General features: G+C 37.7%; 1 protein-coding gene across 3 annotated transcripts in view; it reads left to right on the top strand.

Annotated features, from left to right (window-relative positions):
* Positions 1-16,262, top strand: part of guf1 (GTP binding elongation factor GUF1) — a 51,300-nt gene extending 35,038 nt beyond the window's left edge. Inside the window, exons 14-17 of one of the 3 annotated variants that reach the window (XM_015345301.2) lie at positions 1,617-1,718; positions 3,394-3,513; positions 15,262-15,298; positions 15,395-16,257. In XM_015345301.2, coding sequence (XP_015200787.1) covers positions 1,617-1,718; positions 3,394-3,513; positions 15,262-15,298; positions 15,395-15,529 — 394 coding nt within the window. In that variant the 3' untranslated portion in view covers positions 15,530-16,257. The other 2 variants (XM_015345303.2, XM_015345304.2) reach the window with 2 other exon arrangements.
* The last annotated feature ends 11,063 nt before the right edge of the window (positions 16,263-27,325 follow it).

Genomic DNA, 27,325 nt, shown 5'->3' with positions numbered 1-27,325 from the left:
GATCATGTTGTGATATTTAGAAATATAAATTTGTTTGGTGCGAGTGAGGTTTTATTTAATCTGACCAAGGGAAACGTTTCATTTTTTCAAAGAAATGTTTGTTAAAAAAAAAGTCGTGGCTCCAGTGGGATTCAATCACAGACCGTGTGACGTGGGACTCAGGAACCTAACCCACAGCGCCACCGGCAAGGTCGCATGCAGAGTGCTGAAAAAGCACTACAGAAACATTATCAACAGACAATGTACAGCGTGTACTATTATTGTGTTGCGGTACATGAATATAATTATATCGTTATTAATTTCTTTAGATACGCGATTCCATATTATATTCCCTTTTAATCAAATTCTAAAAGTATGCTTGTTGACTCTGGTATCACGTTAGTTAAAGACTTCGGTGCTTAAAATGTTTAGGGAGAAATGGAATAGTGGTGTGTATTTTTTCTTTAAAGTACCAAGACCAGCCATATACTGTATGTTTATGTTCCAAAATTAATATCGTTTATTGTTTACAGTACAGTTTGCATACGGTAATATGTTTATGTTCCTAAATCAATCTCTTTTATAAGCATGTGAAAGGCATGGTGAATCGATTCTCAAAAATTACTGTACTTTGCATGATTGGAAACAAATGTGTGATTGCGAAATGCTGTAGTGTTACTTTTACAAACATGGTCAATGAAAAAAAGAATGTGGACCAGGGCAATACTTTGAGTTTACAGCTTGTCCAAGGTCATTCATTATTAATACTATTAGTAATATCTTCGTTGAAGACTTTGATGGCGACAGCTCAAACATGAGAGGTTGAGCTTTATTAGCTCCACCTTGCGGAAATTCCGGATACTATTATTTTACTTGCGGTATTATAGGAGAATTTATGGTAACTCGCGGTAGACTGCGTAAAGCACACCGCAAAATAATGCGGTATCGCCCGCGCATTTTGAATGGCTGCATCTGTAGGTAGCGTACTAGGTAGCGACTTTGGCATTTGCTCAGATATCCCTTATTATTTGAGGTTTAATGCAGTAAGTTATGTTTTGAGCACAACCATGTGACTTATTAATTTAATATTAACAGAATTGTAAAGTATTGTGTTCATTGTACATAGACTATACATATGGATGATTTTTAGGTATGGTTGCACAGTTCATTGAAACTGAAGCTGAACAAAAATCCTTTCTTGCATTCCTTGCTAAGCAGTGGCCCCAGATTTATGACCTTATCTCTTCTTCTTTTGACTTAAGAATCACCAGGTCTATTTTGTTAATATTTTTGGTAGTGTTTGTGCAACTCGTATCTCTCCTTGAAAGAGAGGTTCATAGTTCAAAGTTCTTATATCCTTTATGACTCCACAAGGAATGCACGTGCCCTATTATTCAGGCATGTTCCAAGTGGGGATGCATGCAGACTTACTGTACTTGTTAGCAAAAAATGAGTATACATGATGGATTAATATCAAAATAGTACGCTTTGCAGACCCTCCATACTTCTCTAGTGACTGTCAACTTTGAAATACCACTCTGCTTGAAAGCACCCAACTGAAAGTACAGCAAATGTTAGTCTGTTTATATATTTTCTAGCTGTTCCTCTTAATATTTTTAATCTTTGTGCATTTTTAGCTTTGACTATGAGGATGCAGGATACCAACCAGCTGACCTAATAAAGATGGACATTTTGCTAAATGGGAAGCCTGTGGAGGAGCTTGCAACTATTGCGCATAAGTAAGTTACTTTGCAGTTCCTTTACTACTGTAAACATACACTGTGGATTCTAGATTTTAATCGCTTTTCTTATTTTGTTTGTGAAATACTTCTTAATGTTTCAAGACTGTCAATTCAAATTCAGAATTAATGTTTTTTGGACATGATAAGGGGATCTGTTCACTCTAAACTGATTTATGCAGCCTTAGTGAATGAACCACCATTGGTCTCACTGAAATTGTACCTAGTGTTTTTCTTATATTGAAATAATGAAAAATAATGAAACTTCTTAGAAGTGAATGGAAAGCTCACATGTATGATTTGTTCAACAGGTAGATGCTAGTAAATAGTGATAGAAATATTTGTAGAAGTCAATTTTTTACTATTTCAAAATCGCTAATACTTGGCAATAAATTTTTTTATTTTTTTATTTTTGTTTTTTTTTTTGTATTTTTGTTTTATTTTACTTATCCCTTTTATTCCAGTTAACAATACTACTTCTAACACTAATTCTACTAATTGCAAATAAGCTACTTTTCACTAATCAGTCCCTCAAGCATAGTTTACAGATGATTCTGACCACTAATCCCAGAGCTCACATAACTCACATTTCAGTCCTGTAGTTTATCAGTTGATGTGTGTATACACCCATTCCTCAGTTTATGAATCTAATTTGTTCCTCATAAACTGCATGGAATACCAGATGTTTCAGAAAGGTAATTCAAGTTCCATTCCATCCATTTTATCACTAATCACTTGCTCCTAAGGTCTAGAACATTATCTGATATTACTCATTTTTACCTTAAGATAACTGAATTACAAAAGTAAAAACACTATTGCATGTTTATGATTTTAGTCCCTTTAACTTACAGTACAGTGGTTAACAAGTCAAAATATATAAAATTGTAAACAGCTAAGATAATGGTAATGCACAAGTATTTCAACCACTCAACTTTTTCAGTCCTTTCTACCACTTCAAGGTTTATAGACAGGGGGAGTGCTTTCCTTATTTTTATTGCTTTTGTAACACCTAACAAACATTAAAATATAAACTTTGTTGCAGCAAAAAATTGTATAAATTGAGCATTCATATATTGAGAGATAGGTGTATATAAAGTGTGGTTCATTTATTCGAGTACTGAAAGAGATGTCCCCACAGCTGCATGCCAGGAATTGAACCAGGGCTCCAGTGCTGCAAGGTAGAACTGCTAATCAGCACAGTGCTACCATGCCACACCATGTAGTGTACAATAAAAATTAAAACTACACTATTTCAAATAATTACAGTTAATAATGCTAAATATCCAGGACTTGGTACAGCATATTTCAGTTTTTGTATTTTTTCTTATTTTCTAACATAAAACAATGTCACATTAAAATCATGAATTTTAAGTTTCACTGCTTAAAAATAAAAATATCACAGAGAACTAAATTTCAATTTAGGATTTGTAATTCAGTAAAATGAGAGAATTGGTCAAGGTTCTGAATACTTTTGCAAGGCACTGTATATAATGGTTGTGCCTAGTGGACAATTTATTGTATGGATGGCCTGATTGAAGTATATTAGGTTTGTCCTGCCATAGCATTTGAGTTTTCATACACTTATGCAGTATTTAATGAGTTGTCTTTGGTCTTAAAATCTCTGTGGGGTTTTAGACCATTTATAGAAGCAACTTTTTTAAATAACTGTTTTCAGGCAAAAAGCATATACTGTGGGCAAGACAATGTGTGAACGACTGAAGAACTCCATACCTAGACAGCTTTTCGAAATCGCTATTCAGGCAGCAATTGGCAACAAAGTTATTGCCAGAGAGACGTAAGTGCATTTCTTTTATATATATGGCATATACATTGTATGCATGTTAGTGGGCCTATTTAATAACAATATCTCACACTTTAAGTGAATGCCCTGAATGTTTCAAGTCATAATAATGCATTGCATTACGTTATTTTTGATTAATCTTCTTCATCCTAATTTTCCTGTGCCAGGGGAAGTGTTCTTACATTTCCAAAGGTTGTCCAATAGTGTGACTGGATGTGTGATATATTAGAAAAATAACAATTGCATATGTAATAGTGTTTTTAATAATTATGTTTTTATGAAAAGCCTCTTCATATAATAGAATAGTACATACTACAAAAGTAACAGATTACTATCCAAATACTTTATTAATGACAATTTTGAGACCATTCTATTTCTATTATGTCTATTAGAATCTGCTTAATAGGGAATATAATATGGAATGGCATATCTAAAGAAATTAATATTATTAATTTAAGGATCTAAATATATTTATGTACAGTGGATATAAAAAGTCTACACACCCTTATTGAAATTGCAGGTTTTTGTGATGTAAAGCCAGAAATCAAGATAAATCATGTCAGACATTTTTCCATCTTTAATGTGAAAAATAATTTAAATTAAAAAAACCTACAACATCCTGGTTGTATAAGTGTGCAAACACCCCCCAGCTACTACTTTGTGGAAGCACATTTTGTATTTATTACAGCAGTAAGTCTTTGTGAATAAGTCTCTATCAACCTTGCACACCTGGACTTTGCAATTTTAGCCCACTCTTCCTTGCAAAAAAGTTCAGGCTACTTCATATTGCCAGAGGATCTCCTGTACACAGCCCTTTTTAGGTCATTCCACAGGTTTTCTATGTGATTGAGGTCTGGGTTCTGACTGGGCCATTCCAAGACTTTGATCTTCCTTTTCCTAAGCCATATCTTGGTTGATTTGGATGTGTGCTTTGGGTCGTTATCATGTTGGAAAGTGAAATTCCTCTTCATCTTCAACTTTCTGACAGAGGCCAGCAGGTTTTTTGCCAAAATATCTTGATATTTGGAGCTAGTCATTATCCCATCTATCTTGACTAGAGCCCCTGTCCCAGCTAAAGAGAAGCGGCCCCAAAGCATGATGCTTCCACCACCATGCTTCACAGTAGTTATGATGTTCTTTAGATGATGAGCTGTGTTGTCTTTGCACCAAACATATCTTTTAGAATTAAGGCCAAAAAGTACACCCTTTGTCTCATCAGACCATAAGACATTTTCCCACATTTTAGGGTGATTGTATTTTTTTGCAAAAGTTAGACAGGTTTGGATGTTCTTTTTTGTGAGAAATGACTTCCGTCTTGCCACCCTACCCCATAGTCCAGGTGTGTGCAGAATACGGGAGATTGTTGTCATATGCAAACAGTGACCAATACCTGCAAGAAATTCCTGCAGCTTCTTTAACGTTGCTGTAGGCCTCTAGTTTTCTCCCTGTCCTGTCATCAACTTTGGAGGGTTGTCCTGATGTCAATGTCCCTGTGGTGCCACATGTTCTCCACTTATTCATGATGGTCTTCACAGTGCTCCATGGTACATCCAGTGCCTTTCTTATTCTTTCATACCCCTCTCCTGATCGGTACCTTTCAACAATAAGATCCCATAGATGTTTTGTCAGCTCCTTGCGGACCATGGCTATCTCGTAGGATGCAACCACAAAGGTTCCAAGGAAATCCTACAGGAACAGCTGATTTTTATTTGGGTTTAATCAGAATCACTTTCATTGATGGCAGGTGTATGCTACTTACCTATTGACATGATTTTGAATGTGATTGGTTAGCCCTAGACACAGCTACAGCTCCCATTATAAAAGGGTGTGCACACTTATGTAACCAGGGTTTTGCAGTTTTTTTAATTTCAATTATTTTTCCTAATAATTATCTATTTGTTTTTCTCTAGAATTTTGTTGGTTGCAAGGTCACATTAAAAAAGGAAAAATGTCTGACATGATTTATCTTGATTTCTGGCTTTACATCACAAAAACCTGCAATTTCAATGAGGGTGTGTAGACTTCTTATATCCACTGTAGCTCAAAGTATTACTGTAGTCCACTTCCTTTTTAAACATCTGCATCAATATGATGCATTGACTTGTGATTACTTGGAAACATTTTGCCTGCATTTTCAGCTATAGCCTAAGCTGCTGAGCAGTTTGTTGGCATAGTGGCTTCAGTGCATGACTCGCATTCTGGAATTTGGGGTTTGAATCCTGCTCACGGCATGAGTTCTCCTTTAGCAAATACTAGAAAAGGAAATATTATGGACAAAATATTGAATTGTTTGGAATTTCTACATATCGCAACATGTTCAAAGTTAAATTATATAAACAATATGAATGGACAAACATGTATACTGTCAACAATGGGAGTAATAAACAGTTCAAGTGGTTTAGTCAATTCAAAATACCTTATTCATTCAAGTGGAGCATTTAAAGACAAGCCTTTACAACAAGCCTTAAACCAAAATCGTATATATTATAATTATAACAGAGAATAACAAAACGGTATTAAAAAGACTGCTGAAACTGAACTATAATAATGTGTCTGATATTTATTAACACTATGAATTTATTAATAACTAATAATTTCAGACTGCTTCTAGTTTGAAATTGTATTTTGTTCGGGGTGATTTGTCACTCTTTTCACAACCTTCGCTGGTTAAAAAGCCTATTTTTGAGACGGGGTGTTCCAGACCTCTGTTTAATTTGTGAAGCTCAATCTGTATTTCCTGTTTTCACACAGATAATAAACTACATATGCAAGTCTTTTTGAAGGTGGAAAGATGCTGTGTGCTCAATAGCTCTTTCTCCACAGTACACATTATGTTACATTTTTAAGCATCAGTCGAAGCATTCTGAAAGTCTGTCAGAATCGTAAAAAATAACCAAATAATGTAGGTGAGACTGCTATCTGTCCTAGTGGATTTACACTTATAAAAACATTCCAATTTTAATGCGTTACGGCAGATATTATTAATAATAAATTACCTTGAACAATCTGTAAATGAAGAATTATAGAGAAGACACGTTGAGTCTTTTCTTTTCAGTTTGGAATTAACTTTTACTTATTCCATTGCAGCCACTTTATGTAACGCAGCTCGGTACGTCGTTAACAGATGGTTGTCACAAAGGCTAAGAGTGTTACACCCCGCTGTGTTTCTGTAGAACAGACAGTTCTTGGGGGTGGGGATAGATTTTCAGTAGCATGCCCTCTGTTGTGTTTGTCGCTCTTTAACATAAGGCAATCAGCAATCAAATGTCCTGTTGTTTCTAAACACTCATTTTTCCAAACTGTAGTTTTGAAACTTCGAACAAAGACGTGCCACATGCATACAGTGCGATGCTGTATGGTTTTAAACCCACTACAGTACAGCTTGTGGGAAATACATGTATTTGTACTGTATCAAAGTCTATCTCATTCACAGCACCCAACATTACAAACTCTGGGCGTTTCATTACCTATTGCAACAGTATAGACAGCAATGAAGTTAAAAGAAACATGTCAAAATGTTTCCAAAATAACCACAAGTGAATGAGTTTTGATAATATTAGACAAATTATAATCATAATCCCGAGTTGTTTCATAAAATAATTAAATTATTTAGAAGTCGGCGATTCAAAGCTCAAAGCCCAGTGGGTGCAGCAGCAACAACAATAATAAATAGTGTGTATTCTTATATTAATAACCGAGAATAACAAAACGGTATTAAAAAGACCCCGGAAAATGAAAAAGATTTAATCAGTTTGAAAGTATTAGCTGTTATTAATAAATTCATATTGTTAATAATTATGTGATACGTTATTATAGTTCAGAGTCATTTGTTTGCTTATTAAAATGCCTATTTATGAGACCACAATTTTTCAGATGTCAGTAACTGCAAAAAATGACACTGTGCCTTCAAACCACAGGCATTTAAAAGATCGCAATTTGTGAAAATTGCCACAGCTTTTATTTGAACAATATCCAGTACCTGGTTACATTTTTAGAACCTGCTTGAATAAACTGGATCCCAGGTGTAAGTGACTTCATAACACGAGAACACATTTATACTACATTTTTTATGCATCAGTTGAAACCTTCTGAAGTCTCTCATAAAACATAGAAATGTAAAATAATTGTATATGTAATTTCTGTGACTTGAGTGCCAAAGAGGAATGGCTTTAAAAGTCTTTAAGCTGAAGAGAGACGAAAAATACAGAGCTGAAAAAGTTGGGTGCTGGTTCTCTGCTTTAAAGGTACCTTCCTTGTGCAAGAATTTTCACTTCAAACGTTTGCAAACCAACTAACACGCAGACACAAACTGAATAACAATACAAAATGTATTTGCAAGAATAGCGATTACAAGCGTTTAAAAAATGTACTTGCAAGATCTCAGTAATACACTGTTATATCTAAACTAACACTCTGTGGGCACTACACTGCCACTTCACGGGGGCAACGTCACATATCTAAATTACATCTGGATACAATTTTACTTGCCTCATGAAACCAAAAATGCAGACATATCAACATTTAGGGTGCAGCAGTGGCAATGTGGCTAAGGCTGGAAGGTTGCCGGTTCAAATCCTGTGGCCGGCAGAGGAATCCTACTCCAATGGGCCCCTGAACAAGGCCCTTAACCCCAACTGCTTCAGGGGCGCTGTACAATGGCTGATGCTGCGCTCTGACCCCAAGCTCCTCTCCCTTTCTGTGTGTCTGTGTTGTAGGCATCCTCTCACGAGGCACCAGTAAATGTAGGGGTTTGTGCCTTTACTGGGACAATTATTAATTGTAGCAGTAAGTCACAAAATGATTCTTTTGATGGCTATTAAAATCAACCTTGTGGGATAACTCAAACAACGCACACACACGGATACTAATACACGAGAATACATTTATTAATGCATAAAATTTGCATATAAACATAACAGATCTTATAGTGAGGGTTATCAGAATACAAAAGGTATATATTCAATCAGTTACGAAGAGTTACATATATCAAGAGGACATACGTTCAGTATATCATTCATTTATACCGTTTCGTAAATGAACTTGGATTACAGCTTCTACACTAGATACTCAAAAGCAAGTACATCATTCATAGGAATTAAATTCTCTAAGGATTCTGCGGCGCTCTCTGGCTCAGTGCCAGGCAGTGCTGTTGCGGCTTGCGACGTGGTGGGAGAGATTCCTGCTGCGATGCTAACCTCGGATGGATCCTTTGGTTGCGCGCTGGCAACCTCTGTTCTCGACTCTTAGAACAAAGGCAAGTCCTGCACTCGGACACTGGCCGTTACGTGGTTGTCCGGGCTGAGTCGGAGGATGTTCAGGAGGACTCTGGGTCTAAGATTCCAGGAGGCGCATCGGAGGGGCGCTGTGCTGCCTGTTTTACCTGGAGGAACCACGGTCGTTCATTGTTTGAAAGTTTCATGGGCATCAGAGACCCACGTGGGGTTAACCTGCCCTACCAGTTCCTGATTGGCTAATGATGAGTAACAATGCACTCTGACCTTAGAGTTGTAAACAACTTGGGTTGAGACTCCCTTGGAATTTCCCAGACTTGAAGGTGCCAGAGATGACCATTTATTAGGATTGCTGGAGAATCTCAGCACTGGGAGTTGTTCCTTATCAGGACACTCTATCAGCTAGAAAAACACCTTAATTGTGAACCAAATGGAATGTATCAAACACCACTGAGATGAAGGAGAGAGGGACTACCAGGGAGCAGCAAACTTAATTCCTGTCCTTTAATAAGCCTTGCTGCTACAGTGTCTCATGGAGAGCAAGCTGGGATATGTGAAAAGACAAATTCCTAATGCAAGAAATTGTATATGGCTAATAAAGTGATCTTATCTTATATTTACTAAAATTATCCTTCTCGGTAATCTCACCGTGCACCCCGGGTGCTCACTCAAATGTTCACAGTCCCATTATAATATAAAACAAGAGCAAGGTGACTTTCTGCTCAATTAAAAAATAAAACTACAGAACAGACTTGTTTAATTCTTCAAACAAAATTAGCTGTTTGTCAAAATCACCTACTTTGCAAACAGTACACAACTTATCATTTGGTACCTTTTTGTCTCTCATGCAAACTCAACCCCCCCCCCGCCACAGGTCTCACCTCCCACTGTTCCGTACACGCCAATCTAAGGAAGTCAGATACACAGATAACTGAAACAGTAGCGCACACAGCTATGAACAGCAGTGTGATGTATAAATATACCGTATATACAGTGAGACCGTATGGTTTCAAAGCCACTACAGCAATACAGTATGTGTGCATTATTTTTCTTAATCCAAATTTTAAGTTAAATTACTAATTGCTGAAATTTATATGAAGACAAAATATAGATGTTCTTAATGCGGATGTAAACCAGTGAAAGAGGCACATCACGTTAACAACAAGCTATAATAATGGGCTCTTTTAAAATATTCGGCTACATAAGAAACAAACCGAAAGTAATGCGCTTTGAACCGCCTGGATACAGCGTGCTACTTTACAGTCCATGAGTGTTCCATTGTCCATAGCCACTATAAGGACAATAAAAGTTTTTGGAAAAAAAAACAAATGTCAAAATGTTTCCAAAACAACCACTTGTGATATTTTAGCTGTTTAGATTCCATACTAATTTTACTATCAAGTGGTATTAAATCGGTAGAACTTTTTGTTACAATAACAGCAAGTGGTGTTCTTACTACAAATGCAGCCATTCAAAGTGAGCGGTACAGACACGTACCGGAGGTAATTGGCTACGGCGTCGCGCATCATGACGCAAGATGACGCGGGGTACCGCGGTACGTGATTGGTTGACCAACAGGGGCACTCGTGGTCCGTTGGTCTGACGTAGAAAGACTTACAGTACAGTAAACGTCTTTACTCTGCCCATTGTAGATTTTGAATTTTACCACTGAAGGGAAATCTTAGTAGCTGAGCATAAAAAGAATAGGAGCATACTGTAACGCTTGTGAAGGCCATAAACGATATTAATTTTGGAACATAAACATACAGTATATGGCTGGTCTTGGTACTTTAAAGTAAAAAATACACACCAGTATTCCATTTCTCCCTAAACATTTTAAACATCGAAGTCTTTAACTAAAGAGATACCGGAGTCAACAAGCATACTTTTAGAATTTGATTAATAGGGAATATAACATGGAATCGCGTATCTAAAGAATTTAATAACGATATGATTATATTCGTGTACTGCGACAGGGCTGTTTCGCCTCCCTCTTCATGCGACTTCCCTTGTAGCCTACTGGTCTACGTGCCCGACTAACAACTCACGGGTTGTGTGTTCAAATCCAGCTGGTGCTGGGCTTTTCTTTTAACAAACATTTCTTCGAAAAAATAGAATAGCGATATTATGGACTATCAATTGACTTTAATATTTCAAAATATCACAACATGATCGATTCTAAGTCATTTTTGATAACAATGAATAGTCACCTTCTTCCCTTCTGACAACAGTCCCTGCTTCTGCTTCCTGCTTCTATTGTGTGTGTGTGTGTAATAGAGTAAATTTTTATAGAGAAATGGAGGCTGGACAGTATGCGTTACAATATAAACACTTATATTGATTTAAATCGTGTTTTGATTTAAATCGCAAATGCGTGTTTAATTATATGTGTTTTTTAATCATAATCAGGCTAATGCAACATAAATTGATACAGTATCTTTGTCTTCTAAGTATCTTAATAAACTTTCAGCATAGCTTTCTACCCGTTTAGATTTATATTTCTTGGGATTTTGGGATCAAACGTGGAAGGATTAGATTGTAATCGTTTTTATTTTTCAAATACGTTTTAGAAAAATGTAATCTATACCTGCCCAGACTGTACGCCTTCCTATACCCTGCCTTACATTCCTGTCCTGCTCTTCCCCGCGCACCCCAGCCAGGCGCTCTTCGGCCTCTGCCTGGGACGAATGTATATTTTGATATTTACACCCGGCGCGGCACTGAGGGTGCGCCTGCATTTATAACTTAGTTTTTAAAATTAGTCAAGCAATATGAAGCATCTCCTTTTACTTTTAAGTCCCTTAAATACATTGAGCACAGCTTTCTCACCACTTAAGATTGCTTTTTGATACCATCCTTACACAAAGCAGAAACTTTCCGATGACATACAGTACAAGTGGAAAGATTACAGATTTTAATCGTCTTTAATTTTGTTACGTTATGCGTTTTAGGAACATTTCATCTAAACAAACACCACAAAACTATTCTCGATTGTATTTCTGAATGTTATGTTAAATACATTAAATACATTTAAATACATCGACTTAAGAAAGTTATGTGTAGCACTTTAGATCTTTTTTTCTGAACCAGGGAAAATCTGATCATGTTTCTCTATAACAATAATAAAAAACTTTATTTTACATATCACCTTTAAAAGTGGTAGTACCTTTTTTAGTACTATATTTTTGTATTATATTCCCTTTTAATCAAACTCTAAGAGTATGTATCGGTAAAAAAATAGTGTAAAAAATACACACCAGTATTCCATTTCTCCCTAAACATTTTAAGCATCAAAGTCTTTAACTAAAGAGATACCGTAGTCAACAAGCATACTTTTAGAATTTGATTAAAAGGGAATATAATATGGAATCCCATATCTAACGAAATTAATAACGATATAATTATATTCATGTACCGCAACACAACACAAAATCAATACCTTGACATTCCATACTCAACAACGATAATTCACAAACAGCCAGAACATGTAACTCCACATTCCCAAACAGACCTCATTTCCATAGTCCCGCCCCTTATGCAAAACCAACATCCCTCCCCTGTTCTCTCTCTCCCCTGGCGTTTGTAATCGTTTTTATTTTCAAATAAATTTTAGCAAAGTCATGTATTTTAAAAATCTTAAGATTTTAATATTTATGTCTTTATTTAGTGGTTTCATTAGTGACAAAGGCTAAAAGGGCTTTTATGTAAACCATGTTTGCTATTTATTCATTCAGGGCTAAAGTATGTTCATTGTCTTCAAATGAAAGAAGGGTTCCTTTCGCCGTGGTCGGGTTGAAATTAGAAGCTTGCCACGCCGGGACAGTTACACCAACGTATTAGCATGTTAAAGCGATTTCATTGAGAAGCCTCGCCTTTCTTAACTAGTACTGTACTTACTAGGTTTTTGAGGGGGGGGTGTCTTTCGCTGCAAATCTCGCCTGCTTCTACTTTACGAGTACAACCCCCTCTCTGCCGGAGTGCTGGCTGTGACGAATTAAACCGGTTTCACAGGTATTTTCAAAGTAGGAAGTACAGTGTTAACTGGTAGCTAGGCTCCTCAATGAAATCGCTTTAACATGCTAATGCGTTGGTGTAACAGTCCGGGAGTGGCAAGCTTCCAATGTCAACTCGACTTGATTGGAAGACAATGAACGTATTTTAGCCCTAAATGAATTAATAGCAAACATGGTTTACATAAAATACATTTTTCCAAGAAAGTTTATAATAATACGATCTATAGGTGAAATCTGAGCCTAAATATAAAGGAAAAGCATTTTCAGAGAGCAATCACGCTGTGTTTATGTAGAAAAAGCAATTAGGTTTATGAGCAATCTAATTACCTATTACCTAGTTTTATTTAATCTCTGACCAAGGGAAACGTTTCATTTTTTCAAAGAAATGTTTGTTAAAAAATAAAGTCATAGTTCCATGGGATTCAATCACAGACCATGTGACATGGGAGTCAGGAAACTAACACACAGCGCCACCAGATTTGATAACGCTATAAAAACGCTATAAAATAATGTGACTAGGCACAGAACAAGTTTACAGCACAGTACAATAATAAATGCTGACCATGACTTTAGAAGCATAAATTACCTTACACTCAATTTAAACACAAGCTGTCTTTAGCCCTCTAATCTGGATCATACAGAAATGTAGAGATCCAGGCTCAGAACACACAGCTTCATTAGCGAATACATATGCAGGACAACTAGAGAAGACGTTTTACAGAGGATGGATTTTTAGAAACATCCCATCAGTGACATCACTGAAGTCAACTCTTAGGTACTGTAACTGTCGTGTGGATAATTTCACAAGAATCAGACAAAGGTTTAAGCATCGCTTGTTCTAGATAAAACTGCAAAAAAAAAAACAACAACCCATAATGTACTTCTTTGCGGCTCTGTTTGCCCAAATCATATATTCACAACGTGAAATTAGAAAATAATATTACGTAACCAAAATCCGCAGTATGGAAACAGAACCTGTGTAATTGTTGATAGATGATGTACTCGTAACATTTTTACAAGACGAACTACAACATTTAAAAAATGACTTGTATGTACTTGACATCTTTAATCAATCCACGGCTACATTGTTAAAGAAGAGTCCCAGCACAAAATGAAACTAAAACGCCCTGGGCATACCGTTTCGCGCTTCTTATTAGTTGCTCAAAAGTAATTTGACCGTATGAAATGCATAATATAAACCTAGAAACATATACGTGAGCAGTATTTACGTAGTATTGGTGTTAAGACATACCTCTCAAATACTGTAAATCAAGTAAAAAATATCTCAAGACCGATTCTGGTCATAATGAAACCATGTTTCGTGTATGTTTTCTTTAAAGTACCGAGACCAGCCATATACTGTATGTTTATGTTCCAAAATTAATATCGTTTATGGCCTTCACACGCGTTGCAGTATGCTCCTATTCTTTTTATGCTCAGCTACTAAGATTTCCCTTCAGTGGTAAAATTCCATATGAATATTCAATACTTAAACGGGCACAGTTAAGACATTAAATATACATATACATACTATATACAGTACAGTTTGCATACGGTAATATGTTTATGTTCCTAAATCAATCTCTTTTATGAGCATGTGAAAGGCATGGTGAATCAATTCTCAAAAATTACTGTGCTTTGCATGATTGGAAAAAAATGCGTGATTGCGAAATGCTGTAGTGTTACTTTTACAAAGACGGTCAATGAAAAAAGGAATGTGGACCAGGGCAATACTTTGAGTTTACACTTACAGCTTGTCCAAGGTCATTCATTATTAATACTATTAGTAATATCTTCGTTAAAGACTTTGATGGCGACAGCTCAAACATGAGAGGTTGAGCTTTATTAGCTCCACCTTGCGGAAATTCCGGATACTATTATTTTGCTAGTGGTATTTTTTAAAACCATAATGCACCGTAAGTCACCATGATGGATAAAATATTTATGAAGAAGGTGGAATACTGTTGAGTACATTCTCGTATTTAGCTATCACTACCATCTACAGTGTGTACATTAGGTATGTATTACATTACATTACTGTTATTTACCTTTGTATTTTCTCTATGTGGATGTAAATGTGAAAGAGGCACATCACATTCACAAGTTTCAGTATAAAATTAATAAAGGTCTAAACAGTGTACAATTTAAGTTCCATAATTGAAAAAAGATTGTTCCTCAGCATTGACCGGGATTCGAAACCGGGTGTTTTCTGGTGACAGCCCAATTGCTCCACATGCCACGATCAGCTTTTACAGCTCCACCTGGTGGTTTTACAAAGTAGCGCACTCACTACTGAAAATTACTAATATGCTACGGTCTCGTGCAGCCACTAAGACTTCGAACTACTGCAGCATCCCTCGCACATTCTGAATGGCTGGATCTGTATGTGTTGGGCGCATATTTAACATACATTTTATTTTAGGTCTTTGGCATGACAAATTAATCACTAAGATCATCCATTTTTATAATAAATTATTACCTCCTTTTTCTTTTTTTAGGATTAAAGCTTATAGGAAGAATGTGCTTGCAAAATGTGTAAGTATGAAATAACGTTTGTTGTTTGAAATGTAAATACTGGTAATGTGTAACATTGGTCTAATTTTGCCTTTTAAAACCTTTCTGTTCTTTTAGTATGGAGGTGATATAACACGCAAAATGAAACTGCTGAAAAAGCAAGCAGAAGGCAAAAAGAAGATGAGAAAAATTGGTAATGTGGAAGTTCCAAAGGATGCATTCATTAATGTTTTGAAGAGAAATGACAAATAAATATACTGGATATTGTTTAATTTCCTAGGAAAAAATTAATTGTATCAATGAGAAATATAGAAAATGTACATTAAATGCAAATTTGTGTCAAATTATACTGTATGTACAATTGAAGTGTTTTTAAGAACAAGAACAATCTCAATAACAGTTAATTTTATAATATTTAAGTTTCATATTTTACACTTACAGTACATGTGACAGACTGTAAATCCTGTTTCTTCAATATATATTGCAGACAAACTATCGAGACAAAAATTATGCCTCCTTGTCTATGACTATGAAAAACATCACATTTATTCACAAAAAACTTTTGATTGGTCATTCTGATTTCTGTTTTTGATCTTCAAATATAATTTTTGGTTGCTGTGCAATCTCGGCTGAGCGCATTTAGGAAGCTGTTGTCTCTGATTTCCCTGTAGTCCAGATATTTCCCTGCAGTCCAGATACCCTTTCCCAATATTCTTTTGCTTTATGAAACATCCATCAACATGCTGCTTCTCTAAAATTTAAAAATAACTTAGTTTTTTTTTCTGTAAAAACTTTATTATATATTTCTACAAAACCAGATCCAACTATCTAAAGCTAGGTCATGAAATTACAGGAATGTTTTATCCTGTGCATCTCTTATATGAAAATGAACACAAATCTGCTGACATTTCATATTAATTACATGTGTTGTGTCTTGATGAATAGGTAACATGAAGTATTTCGACATCCATCTTGTATGGGGAATGTGTTGGTGAAACATAAAAAGTCATCTTTTACATTAAAATACAAATACAGTTATATAAGCATGTATAAAATATGCAACAATACAAATAATTCTGTTTCACACTGTATTATAAAATGATATACATAAACAATTTATATATTTTATAATAGAGCAAGTATAACTACAAAATAGTACTTGTTAATCATAAATTAAATCAGGATTATTTAATAATCATTAAATAATTAATAATCATAAATTAATAGTTGCAGCTATGAATACTGTTGTACCTTCACTCCTTTTATAGAATATTGCCTTTGGAACTATTTTATCAAAGTTTAGCCCATTACCCTGGAATGAATGCTATTTCTGTGGACTGATTTATAAATGCATTTTAAAAATATCCTTACAGTGTATGAAATTAAAGAATAATAAAATTATAAGGCTAGAAAATTGTACAATCCGGGCTGTGGTTAAACAAAGGTGTTCAATTTGCTTGTTATTTTTTAAAAATCCATAAAGATTATATACAAGTAAATGAAGCATGAACAGTCTGTAGAAAGACTTGGAATTTGGAAATTCAAAACTTCTTGACTAATCACTAAAGAACTAGTATTTATTTAGCAGCATCAGAAATGTGAATGATCAAAAAATACATCAATAACTGACTCTGAACCTGACTTGTTTTAGGATGGGTGGTTTAAACTTACAGTCAATCATGTTTATATTAATGAGAACAGAACTGTAACATTAGACCATGTTGCATTAAAACACAAGTTCGATGTAGAAGTTAAAACCAACTGGAACATAAAGACTGAGGTAAGACGTAGGCCCTGAGATCTAGTAAGAATTACCACGTAACAGTGTCCTAAGGGGAGCAGGATATAAAAACTGACTATAATTGTACACATACATAACATTGGCTTAGAACTACAAATTTTGCCCAGCGTAAAGCTTTCAAAGCCTTCTCAACACATGGCATTGGAAAGCCATCCCCAATGGTGTTTGAGTTCAACTGCTAGTAGTTGATGCATCAACAGAGAACATAAACCCCTCTTTCTGTGCCACAACCACTGGGGAGGCATATGGACTTTTGCTTGGTCGTATGGCTCTAGTTGCTTCTATGTCCTGAAGATGCTTGTGGATCTCTTGCTACTGGGCAGGGGGGATCCAGTGGCTTAGTATTAATAAGTGGGTTTTTGTGTTAAATAGTAGAAGTGTACTCACGATCCAGGTCATTTCTACAGAACACATCTGCGTGAGGACGAAGGAGCTCTTCCAACTCTCTTCTCTGCTACTCATCTTGCATTGCTATTTCAGTCAGATCCACATCTGGCAGGGAATGGTCTGCACCTTCCCTTTTCAGTGTTAACAGCAATTTATAGGATCTGGCTTGGGGACTTCCACCTCCACTTCCTGTTCTGGGATTGAAATTCCAATCATGACATGCCCTGCCCACACGTTGTTCCACCAGTGGTAGGTTGAGAACATGTCTTCGTGCCCTACCCCCAGGTGACAAACTATGGTAAAGAACCGCAGGCGTACTGGAGTGCTGGAAGTCTCTAATAGGTGCTGTATATCTTTAATCCAGTCCTCCACATGAAGATGATGGTCTAGTCCTCCACTAAGAATGGGAACCCCCTTAACTTGGTGGATGGTTGGTGAGCTTCCATGGGTAGCCCCACGTGGGAAATGGCAATACAATACCCTCTGGAGGTGAGTAAAGGATGAGATCTAGTGGTTTTAGTTGCAGCAGTTCCTGGGTGGTGCCCCCCTCCAGGGGTTGGTGGAGAATCTGAATTGATGGGGTAATCTGCCCTTGGCTGGATGGGGGGGTGCTGGTAGTCTACTATGTTCACTTGTAATAATACATAATTATATAATGTAATAATTATATATTACATACTGTATAAATATAATGATTATAATAATTATATAACGGCAACAATTATTATTTTCTACTATTATTAAAGTAAATACTGATACAGTATAAAACCTTATGTGGTAAGCTCAACAATATTCAGAAATATACGCTCTAAATATTAATGGTCATTGAATTCATTAAAGAAACACTTTTATAAACCCAAAATATATGAACGATAACATTCTCTCTATTTAGTGTCCACTATTAAAAAAATACAATCTTGTTATCCTTTAATGTTGAGATAAGCCAGTTTCCAGGTGAAGGAACCAAGTGAAAAAATGTAACTCTTAAGGGCAACCAGTGGTTATGATGGTTATGATTGCTCCCAGACATGGTACTAGGACAGCAGTGGGCAAATGTTTTTGTCCCAAGGGCCACAAGCCAAGTCTTCACCGATTACCTCGACCCGATGGGTAACTGTTCTGTGTGATACATTTATTTTCTCAAAATTATTCTTGCTCTCTGGACACAGAATATCTACAGTTTCTATCATACACTCCTTCAAAGGCTCCTCTTCAGAAAGCGGCTTGCTTTGTTTAGCAATTTTTTATGCAGGCAGGTAGCTTGCTGTTGTGCTGACCTTGCCTCCTGGATAGAAGAAGGGCGGAACAATACATTTTGCTGAACCTGTAAACTAGCGGCTTGTTTGGAACCTCTATTAGCCCACTTCCCACAAGACAGATTGCTAGCATAGTTAGCATGTTTGGTAGAAAAATGCCAACTGAGATTGTATTCTTTGAACACTGCGACACTTTCCTTACAAATTAAACATAGCTTTTGTTCCAACCTCTGTGAAAAGTATTTTGCAGTCCATTCTTTGTGGAACACTCTGCATTCACTGTCAACGTTCTGCTTCTTCAATCCACTCATTTTGGCAGAGGTTCCCTCACAGTACGATGGACCCACTCTAACTGGTGAATCAAATTGGTAAAGCAGGGTTTCCCAAAATGTTTCGGTCCGTGCCTCCCTTGACCTGTCAAATTGTCCACATGCCTCCCCTGTGTCAAAAATAAGTTCTATGGCAGTGCGATATTTTACTAAAAATTATAAATTTGAAAAGGAAATGATGGGTTAACGTTGATCCAATTTTGTTTTTATTTGATCAAAATACAAAAAATACTTGACAACATTTTATTAAAAGTTTTTTGAATCTGCAAACATTTTGAAAAAAAATAGTCAACATCTTTGTAAAATGCAAATAAAATGACTTAGTAAAAATGTAAAAATCTAACATCAATGTTTTTTTTAAAAGGTGGAGAAACACAATGTATTTTTGTTTGTGCCACTTAATGGGTAGGTGGGCTTGTTTGATAAATTATGTTAACATACTGTAGTTCACCAAAAATATTGGGTAGTATTTTTGATATGGCAACATGCATCTCCTTTTCAACATTGACTCTTGATCTGAACTTGGATTTGATAACCGCAAGTGCTGAAAACCCGTGCTTCACAAAGACAGGATATTGCAAAGGGAAGCAGAATTCATAGAGCTCTTTTGCTTATTCCTTGGTACTCCAGTAGTATGCATTTGTTTTGCATTGTGCTATTCGGTATGCTACTTTGTATGATGAAAAAACATTGCTGGGGACTGTAGTTTGGTTAGAAAAAGAAGCTTTCTGTTCATTCATTACACTTGTGTGAAAAATACTCATGAGGTTTACTTATCAAACTACTGTGAACAGTTTCCAAATTACGTTTCAGTTTATTGGGGAGCATGCTTTCAGTAGCCAACACTTTAAGGCAGACAACCCACTGAGGACATTCTACAGTGTCCACAGTTGTGCATGTGAAACCAAAATTCGTCATACTTTCTGTATTTGCGTTTCCATTTCTCTTTAGAACTAGGCTCCATGACCTTCAAGGTTTTTACTCATATTTAAAAACCTCTCAGTTGCGATCATGTAACAAAAAACTCACAAAATGACCACTCATAGAAACATGAAACACCAAAGCCGCGGTCAACTGATATGCTGCTTTACAGACTGCCGACTCTCTTGCCTAGTGTCATGTGTCACAATCTAGCTTGGTAGTGCGCGACTCGTACATTCTTTTTGCACGAACAGTGGGTTTTGCTCGTAATAAAGTTTTTGACTGGCTACACCTCAGACGCCCCTGACCGACAATGGCCCCTCCCCTAGGTGGCGCAATGCACAGTTTGTAATCACTGTGGTAAAACATTTGTGTGACATCTGACGGCATGAATAATGAAATGTAAGAAAAAACGGCACCATACAAAGTGGAATATGGCGAATATTGACTAATTTATTTTTTACCTCAAGGGCCAGTTAAAACTGGCAGGCGTAGTTTGCTGAAAGGTGCTCTAGGACAGTGGTTCTCAAACTTTTTGGACCAAGTACCACCCCTGATAAAACCAAAGCATCCAAGTACTACCTAAGTCATCTTCTCATAGGACCCCCAGAAATTCTCAAATACTAACATGAGCGCGCGTGCGCCCACGCACTCACATACACATATAATAAATATTATAATAAACTTTATTTGATATAGCACCTTAAAGGTGGCTTCTCAAAGCGCTTTACAGAAAAAAAAACCACGAACAACATCAATTAAAAATAAACAATAAAAAGCACCATTTCAGTGAGAGGGGTGACCCTATTCAGTCGAGCAAAGCAGATGTAAATTCATTTTTTGAATCTTAATACAATTCACAACAGAGTCTAACAGATTTTAAATCGTTAGGCATTTTCTTGACGGCAAAAGTCTCGCGGTGGATGATGCAATACGTCCATTTCTGGAGCAACCTCTCTTATTCATGCAACTACACCGCTGTGTCGGCTTGTCATTGCTCTAGCACCGTCTGTACAAACTCCAACGCATTTTTACATTTGATGCCATTCTCTTCGAGAAATTCATCCAGAATCTGAAATATGTGCTCTCCTGTAGTTCTTGTTGGTAGCAGCTTACAGAAAGTCCTCATGGGACATACCCTAAAACTCGTATCTAACGTAAATGAGCAAATTGGCCAAATCAACGGCATCTACAGACTCGTCTAATTGCAGTGCTCATCTTAACGTGCTCTATCAGCGTACTTTTGATACCATCCGCCATATTAATAATTCTATGAGTGGCTTTGTCTTTCAGAGGGGTCACCAGGTTGAGCTGTTTAGCAGCTTTTTCTCCACAGACAATACGTGTCAACTCTTTTCCTAGCGGTAAATAAGGTTCTTTAAAAATAGTGTGGGGCTTACCTGCTTTAGCAAGCTTGGATTTTTCCCCGTTTCCGTTTCAGGAGTCTGTCTCAGAAGTTAAAAGAAGTTTTTGTTTCATGCGCATGGGAGCAAAACACTGAGACGCTCAGTGTATTTTTCTCAAATTAACAGATTAACAGTTCTTAAATATTTTTCCGTTATCTATCACGCTTTCCTGTGCTCACATGATTGCCAGTGTTCATAGCACACATTTCTATGCTTTCCTGTGCTTATAACATTGGTATTGTTCCAAAATCACACACGTTCTCCTACATCCCTATTTGCTGGAGATAACATTTTTTAAATATAATTGGTCACTTAAGTTTGTAGCACGCATTCCTATATAATGGTATAGCATTACATACTATTTCTTGTGTTGTATCGTAGTACGTAGGCTGCGAATTCGACACGTATTAAAATAGAAAATATGAAAACCCATACCGATTTTTCAGCGCACACAACAAAGTTCCAGGGTCATATGGCGTACCACCTGGCCGCGCTCCATGTACCAAGATTACCATAGTTTAAAAACCACTGCTCTAGGAGATTTCCTGACAGCATCCATGTCACAATCCCTATGCTGCCTGTTGTGAATGAGGAATTTGGACAGGATAATTTTTTTTTAATTTGAAAAAAAAAAATTGTGAGGGCTTCCAGAGATATTTTATAGAAGTCAGGAGTACTGTAAACTAGTACTGAGGATCTAACTACCTGTCTTGTACATATTATTTTCTCCTGTTTAATCCCATTACTATACCACAACACATTCAAGCACGACGCATTATATTATGATACATTTAACTCACAACACACGGACACTTTTAACCTAGCGGTTTAACACATTTGGATACACGGAGTCCTGTATTCATCTCTGACAAAAGCATCCCCCAACTACGCTTTTTATATCCTTAAACAAGTACTGTATAAACACTTAAACCTTAAACAACAAAACAGTGGCACTGTTAAACATAAAACTACAAACATTTCTTTAAAAAAACCTTATTAGCCTTATCACTTCAGGTTTACAGGTGTTAGCTAAAACAAAAAAGAAAAAACAATGTGAGAGTTTGCAGATACTTTAAATGGGAATATTGCAAGCTGGTAGCGAGGGTCTAACTACCCAACTGCATGAGGCGTTATTCCCGAATCCTGTGCCCCCACCATGTCACCCCACCATGTCAACATGGTGAAACCAATTAACAATTAATGTTGATATGTGTTGGTCACATGAAAAACATACGGTTTACGTCATATTAACGATTTATGTCATAAAATATTAGTCACTAAAATCATGCATTTGACAGTATAAAATGAATGATAATTCAAAACATTCATACCAACTAAGTTAGTGATGATCTCCATGAATCCCCGTCAAGATTTTCATTTTATTAAAATGTGTTTATTAGGGATAATAAATTACTAACAAAAGACTTTTTTAAATGGTTAAAAAGATTAGAAAAGTAGGAATTACAGCTGTGAGATGAGGTGTAACTCATAAAAGAAATACGCAACTAAGTACATTTTATATTTTAGAATTATAAAATATCTTCACAGCATTTTGGTCATTTGCTTTTGCTCTAGGACCTCAGACCCAAGAAACTAGGTGATTAAATATTAAAAACTTAAATTTCAATTAAAGGTGCAGAGCATTACAATAATTAACATTAAATAAAATTAGTATAACAGTATCAAGCACAGTACAAGATAAATGCAAATTACATATACATTTAGAATGTGTGCAAAATAGTGGGGATGTAGGCATTAAGTGCTTCTTATAGACTTCTTCGTAGTGGTGCAGAGTGAACCAGGAATGTGTTCTGATTCGGTAATTTTCAGGGCACACACAGATCAAGTGATGATTGGAGTGGATGGGTTGTGTGGAAGACTGAAAAGGTCAAGGCAGTTACTATGCACGGGAAGGGTTTTCTGTTCGAACCTAAGACTTCTGTCTTTCTGCAATTTAAAGCCTGTGATTCTTCGCACCCATTCAACCAGAGAGAAATGAAACAGATTGCAGAATGCCAAATGGAATCTTCCTGTCCTGTTTGTTTGACTTCTGACACTGCCCCTTTTCCTGTATGTTCCTTTAATATCTTAAAGTCTTGCCTACTTTTAATGTATAAAAAGGAAAGTGTAATTTAAGTCCAGTGAGCATTTCTTTAGTGCTAGAGGAAACTCTGTAGGTCTGTCGTTATGTTTCTATTTATTTGTACTTAGCTGTGTGAGAGAGCGCTCTGTCAGTGTTGCTGTCCGACTTCCGGGTATGGTGGTCTCATTGGTCCAAACCCGATACCCATTTTCAGCTTGGCTTTGTAGTGTCAACGCTGAGTGGTGCATGCGCACATCTTCCGGTAAAGGACGTACCATTTTTACAGGTGGTTAAAAATGAGTAAAATGTATTCAGGATTGGTATTTTTTTGTACATTCTGTATACACTATTGTTTAAAAGAATGAAGGAATTGCCATGTTGGGAAATTAGTTTATCTTGGGTGAAATGCAGCTCCATAATTATGTAACAGTGGTACAGTCCAAGGGGGCAGGGCTATATGGTACCTATTTAGGAGGGGGGGGAGATCTAAAAGGCTTAGTCTCGCTATAGCTGCAGTGGGGAGCTGATAGGACCTAAGTGTGGTAGGACTCCTGGTCTCTATTTCTTATATAAAGGGTTTGTTTGTTTTTCTGTGTGTGTACTAGTTCCATTTTGTTGTTTTTTTTGTTGCTATTTATAATTGTGGGGAGCACTGTCCTAAGAAACCATCACTTTTGCACCTAAGTGCAATTGTGGCTGAGCCATCATTCTGGTTTAAAATGACTCACTTGGGCACCCCTCCTGCCCTCCCGGTGACATTTGGTAGCAGCAGTGAGATGGCCAGCTGCAAGACAGTGCATCCCTGGAGAAAACGGGCAGGCCTTCATTCACAAGGAAAGGTATTGCCACAGCTCAAAGCAGATGAACCTTGGGACACGGTGGCCTCATCAGAAGAAGAATGCTGTGAAGAGCTGGGAGCTCGACCTAGAGTCACCTCTCAACAAGTAACAGGTGTAAGACATGCATCCAAGACAGAACCTCTAGGGGACATGGTGAGTCTGTTCCGAGACTTTCTGTTTGGCCAACAAAAGAGAGAGGAGGGATTGTTTGAAGAATTATGTGGACTTAAAACCTCCCTTCAGGAGACCTTAATTGTACCCAGGATTGTACTGGCATCGCAGGCTCAGGGAGCAACACCTGGAAGCATGGAGACAGCAGAAAGTCCATGGCTTGCTCTTCCTACACCGGCACCACGACACCACACTACGGTGACATCAGGTCAGGACCAGGGTCCACCAAGTTCAACACCCATGTCTGCTACACGTGCTTCAGCAGAGAGCATGTTCTGGAAAGAGCCTAAGATCCCCCCCTACCAGCAAGGTGAGGACATTGAAAACTATCTCCTGCGATTTGAGCGTATGGCCAGATCCTGGAAGTGGCCAGAGGAGGAGTGGGCTGTTGGCTAGTGCCTCTGCTTACAGGCAAGGCCTTGGAGGCTTACAGTGCCATGCATGAGGACCGATCTAACATATACAGTGACATGAAGGAGGCGCTGCTTACTAAATTTGACATATCCCCAGAAACATACAGACAGCGCTTCAGGATGACCAGTTTCTCCAGGAGAAACGCCTACGGAAACTTACTACCGCCTGAGGGGTCTGAACAGAAGATGGATTCACCCAGAATAGTGTTCCAAAGAGGAGATTGGCGAGGCCATTATTTTGGAGCAGCTGCTATGTGTCCTCCCCTATGACACCAGGACTTGGTTGAAAGAGCATGAGCCAGCCGATTGGTTGAAAGCAGCCAAGCTGGCTCTGCAATATATCAATGCGCGACAAGGGGACCCTCCAGGACATCCATCTTCTGTGTCAAGAAGGACCAGAGATAATCAAGAGCCCAGATGTAACTCTGTTGAGGCAAGGAGGACATGGGGGGGGGAGGGGTCAAGGTTTGCATGGTACTAGTAAGGGTCTAGTCTGTTTTTATTGCCAGCAGCCAGGACATAAAGCTTCCGCCTGTCCAGTGCGCAAGCCAAAACTGACTGGGTCCCAAAAGAGGATGACATTCATGGGTGGGAAAAAGGAGGAGAGAATATTAGCAGTTTTGCAAATTGTTCTGTTCTAATTAATGGTCAGAAAGCAAATGCTTTACTGGACACTTGCAGTTCAATGACTCTTGTCACAAAATCCCTGGTTTCAAATAGTAGAATCAACTTTGAAAACCAAATGTCTGTACAGTGCATACATGAAGATAAAAGGAAATACCCAATGACAGAACTTACTGTGGGGGTGGATGAACAGATGTATTTGTTAAATGTAGGGGTTGTTCCAGAGTTGCCAGCAGACATTATCTTGGGGAGGGATCTGCCGGTGTTTTAACAGATTTGTTGAAAAATATGAACTGTTCTAAGAAGCAAAGTAGTGTGCAAACATCATGTGTGGTTGTTACAAGAGCCCAAGCAAAAGCTGGTTTACAGCCACTCCCAGACTTGCTGGGTCTGGTCTTGCTATCCAGGGATGGGAGGTCCCGGCTAACATTGCCTTTACAGCATGATGACTTATCTTTGCAACCCTAGTTTGTAAAAGCATATGTGGAGAGTGGGAAACCTAATACAGAATATCACTGTGGGGATGTTTATTCTATTGATAATGGTATCCTATATGTCAGGGAGACGGAGAGCAAACGTTTGGTTGTACCTAAAATATGTAGACCATTAGTACTTCACCTCGCACACACAATCCCCTGGGCAGGTCATCTAGGACAGCAGAATACATACATGCGCATCAGTTCACATTTTTATTGGCCCACCATGTACACTGATGTCCAAAAACACTGTACTACTTCAGCAGTTTGTCAAAAGACAAGTTCTGTCCGGAGATCTGATAGAGCTCTACTCCATCTGATAGAGCTCTACTCCATCTGATAGAGCTCCACTGTATCCGTTGCCGGTGATCTCCACTGTTTTTCAGCGCATTGCAATGGATATAGTGGGACCATTAGAGAAGAGCCATACAGGATATCAATATACCTGGTTGTATGTGATTATGCCACCCAGTTCCCAGAATTTTTTCCACTTTGCTCTATCACAACACCGAAGATCATAAGTGCTCTGGTGCAGTTATTTTCCAGGATGGGCATTCCAGATGAGATAATCACAGACCAAGGAACTTACTTCACATCCCGCCTGATGGGTCAATTCCACAAGCAGCTTAGCAATCACTGCTATCAAGACCAGTCCCTATCATCCATAGACAGATGGCCTGGTTGAGTGCTTTAACCAAACCCTCACAAATGTGCTGAGGAAGTTTGTCTCTGACACGGGTAAGGACTGGGACAAGTGGTTGCCATTCCTTCTCTTTGCTTATAGAGAAGTGCCACAGTCGTCTACTGAGTTCTCCCCCTTTGAGCTATTGTATGGGTGGACTGTTCAAGGACCTCTGGATGTTCTGCGGAAGACCTGGGAAGCCACTCCTGTTATAACTTCAGAGAAAGGTATTGTGCAGTATGTGTTGCGATGAGAGACCGCCTTGAGAAGTATCGGGAAGAGGCTCAAGAGAACCTAAAAGAAGCCCAAGAGGCCCAGAAGCGTTTGTATGACCAAAATGCACGCCACAGGGAGTACCAGCCAGGACAGAAGGTATTGCTCCTGCTTTCCTCTGCAAACAGTAACCTGCTGGCCAAGTGGCAATGGCCTTACACTACGCTGGGCAAACGTTCTGAGGTCAAATTCTTCCAGCACGGGGAAAGCCGGAGACGACGGCACCGACATTTTTGTGGCGCGCCTTCTCTTTAAAACCCTGGCCAAATATGAAGACAGTACGTACAGTTATAATTCAAACAGAATTAAAAACTACACATCCCAGTTACCATGGTGGTGCTTGTGATCATTGCGTTTAACCAACGAAACAGGGCGAAAAATCAGTCA

This window comes from Lepisosteus oculatus, chromosome 1 (genome assembly GCF_040954835.1).
Source record: "Lepisosteus oculatus isolate fLepOcu1 chromosome 1, fLepOcu1.hap2, whole genome shotgun sequence".
Taxonomy (NCBI): Eukaryota; Metazoa; Chordata; class Actinopteri; order Semionotiformes; family Lepisosteidae; genus Lepisosteus; species Lepisosteus oculatus.
Note: the sequence above shows the minus strand (reverse complement) of the source record. Positions and strands in the feature narration are given on the sequence as shown.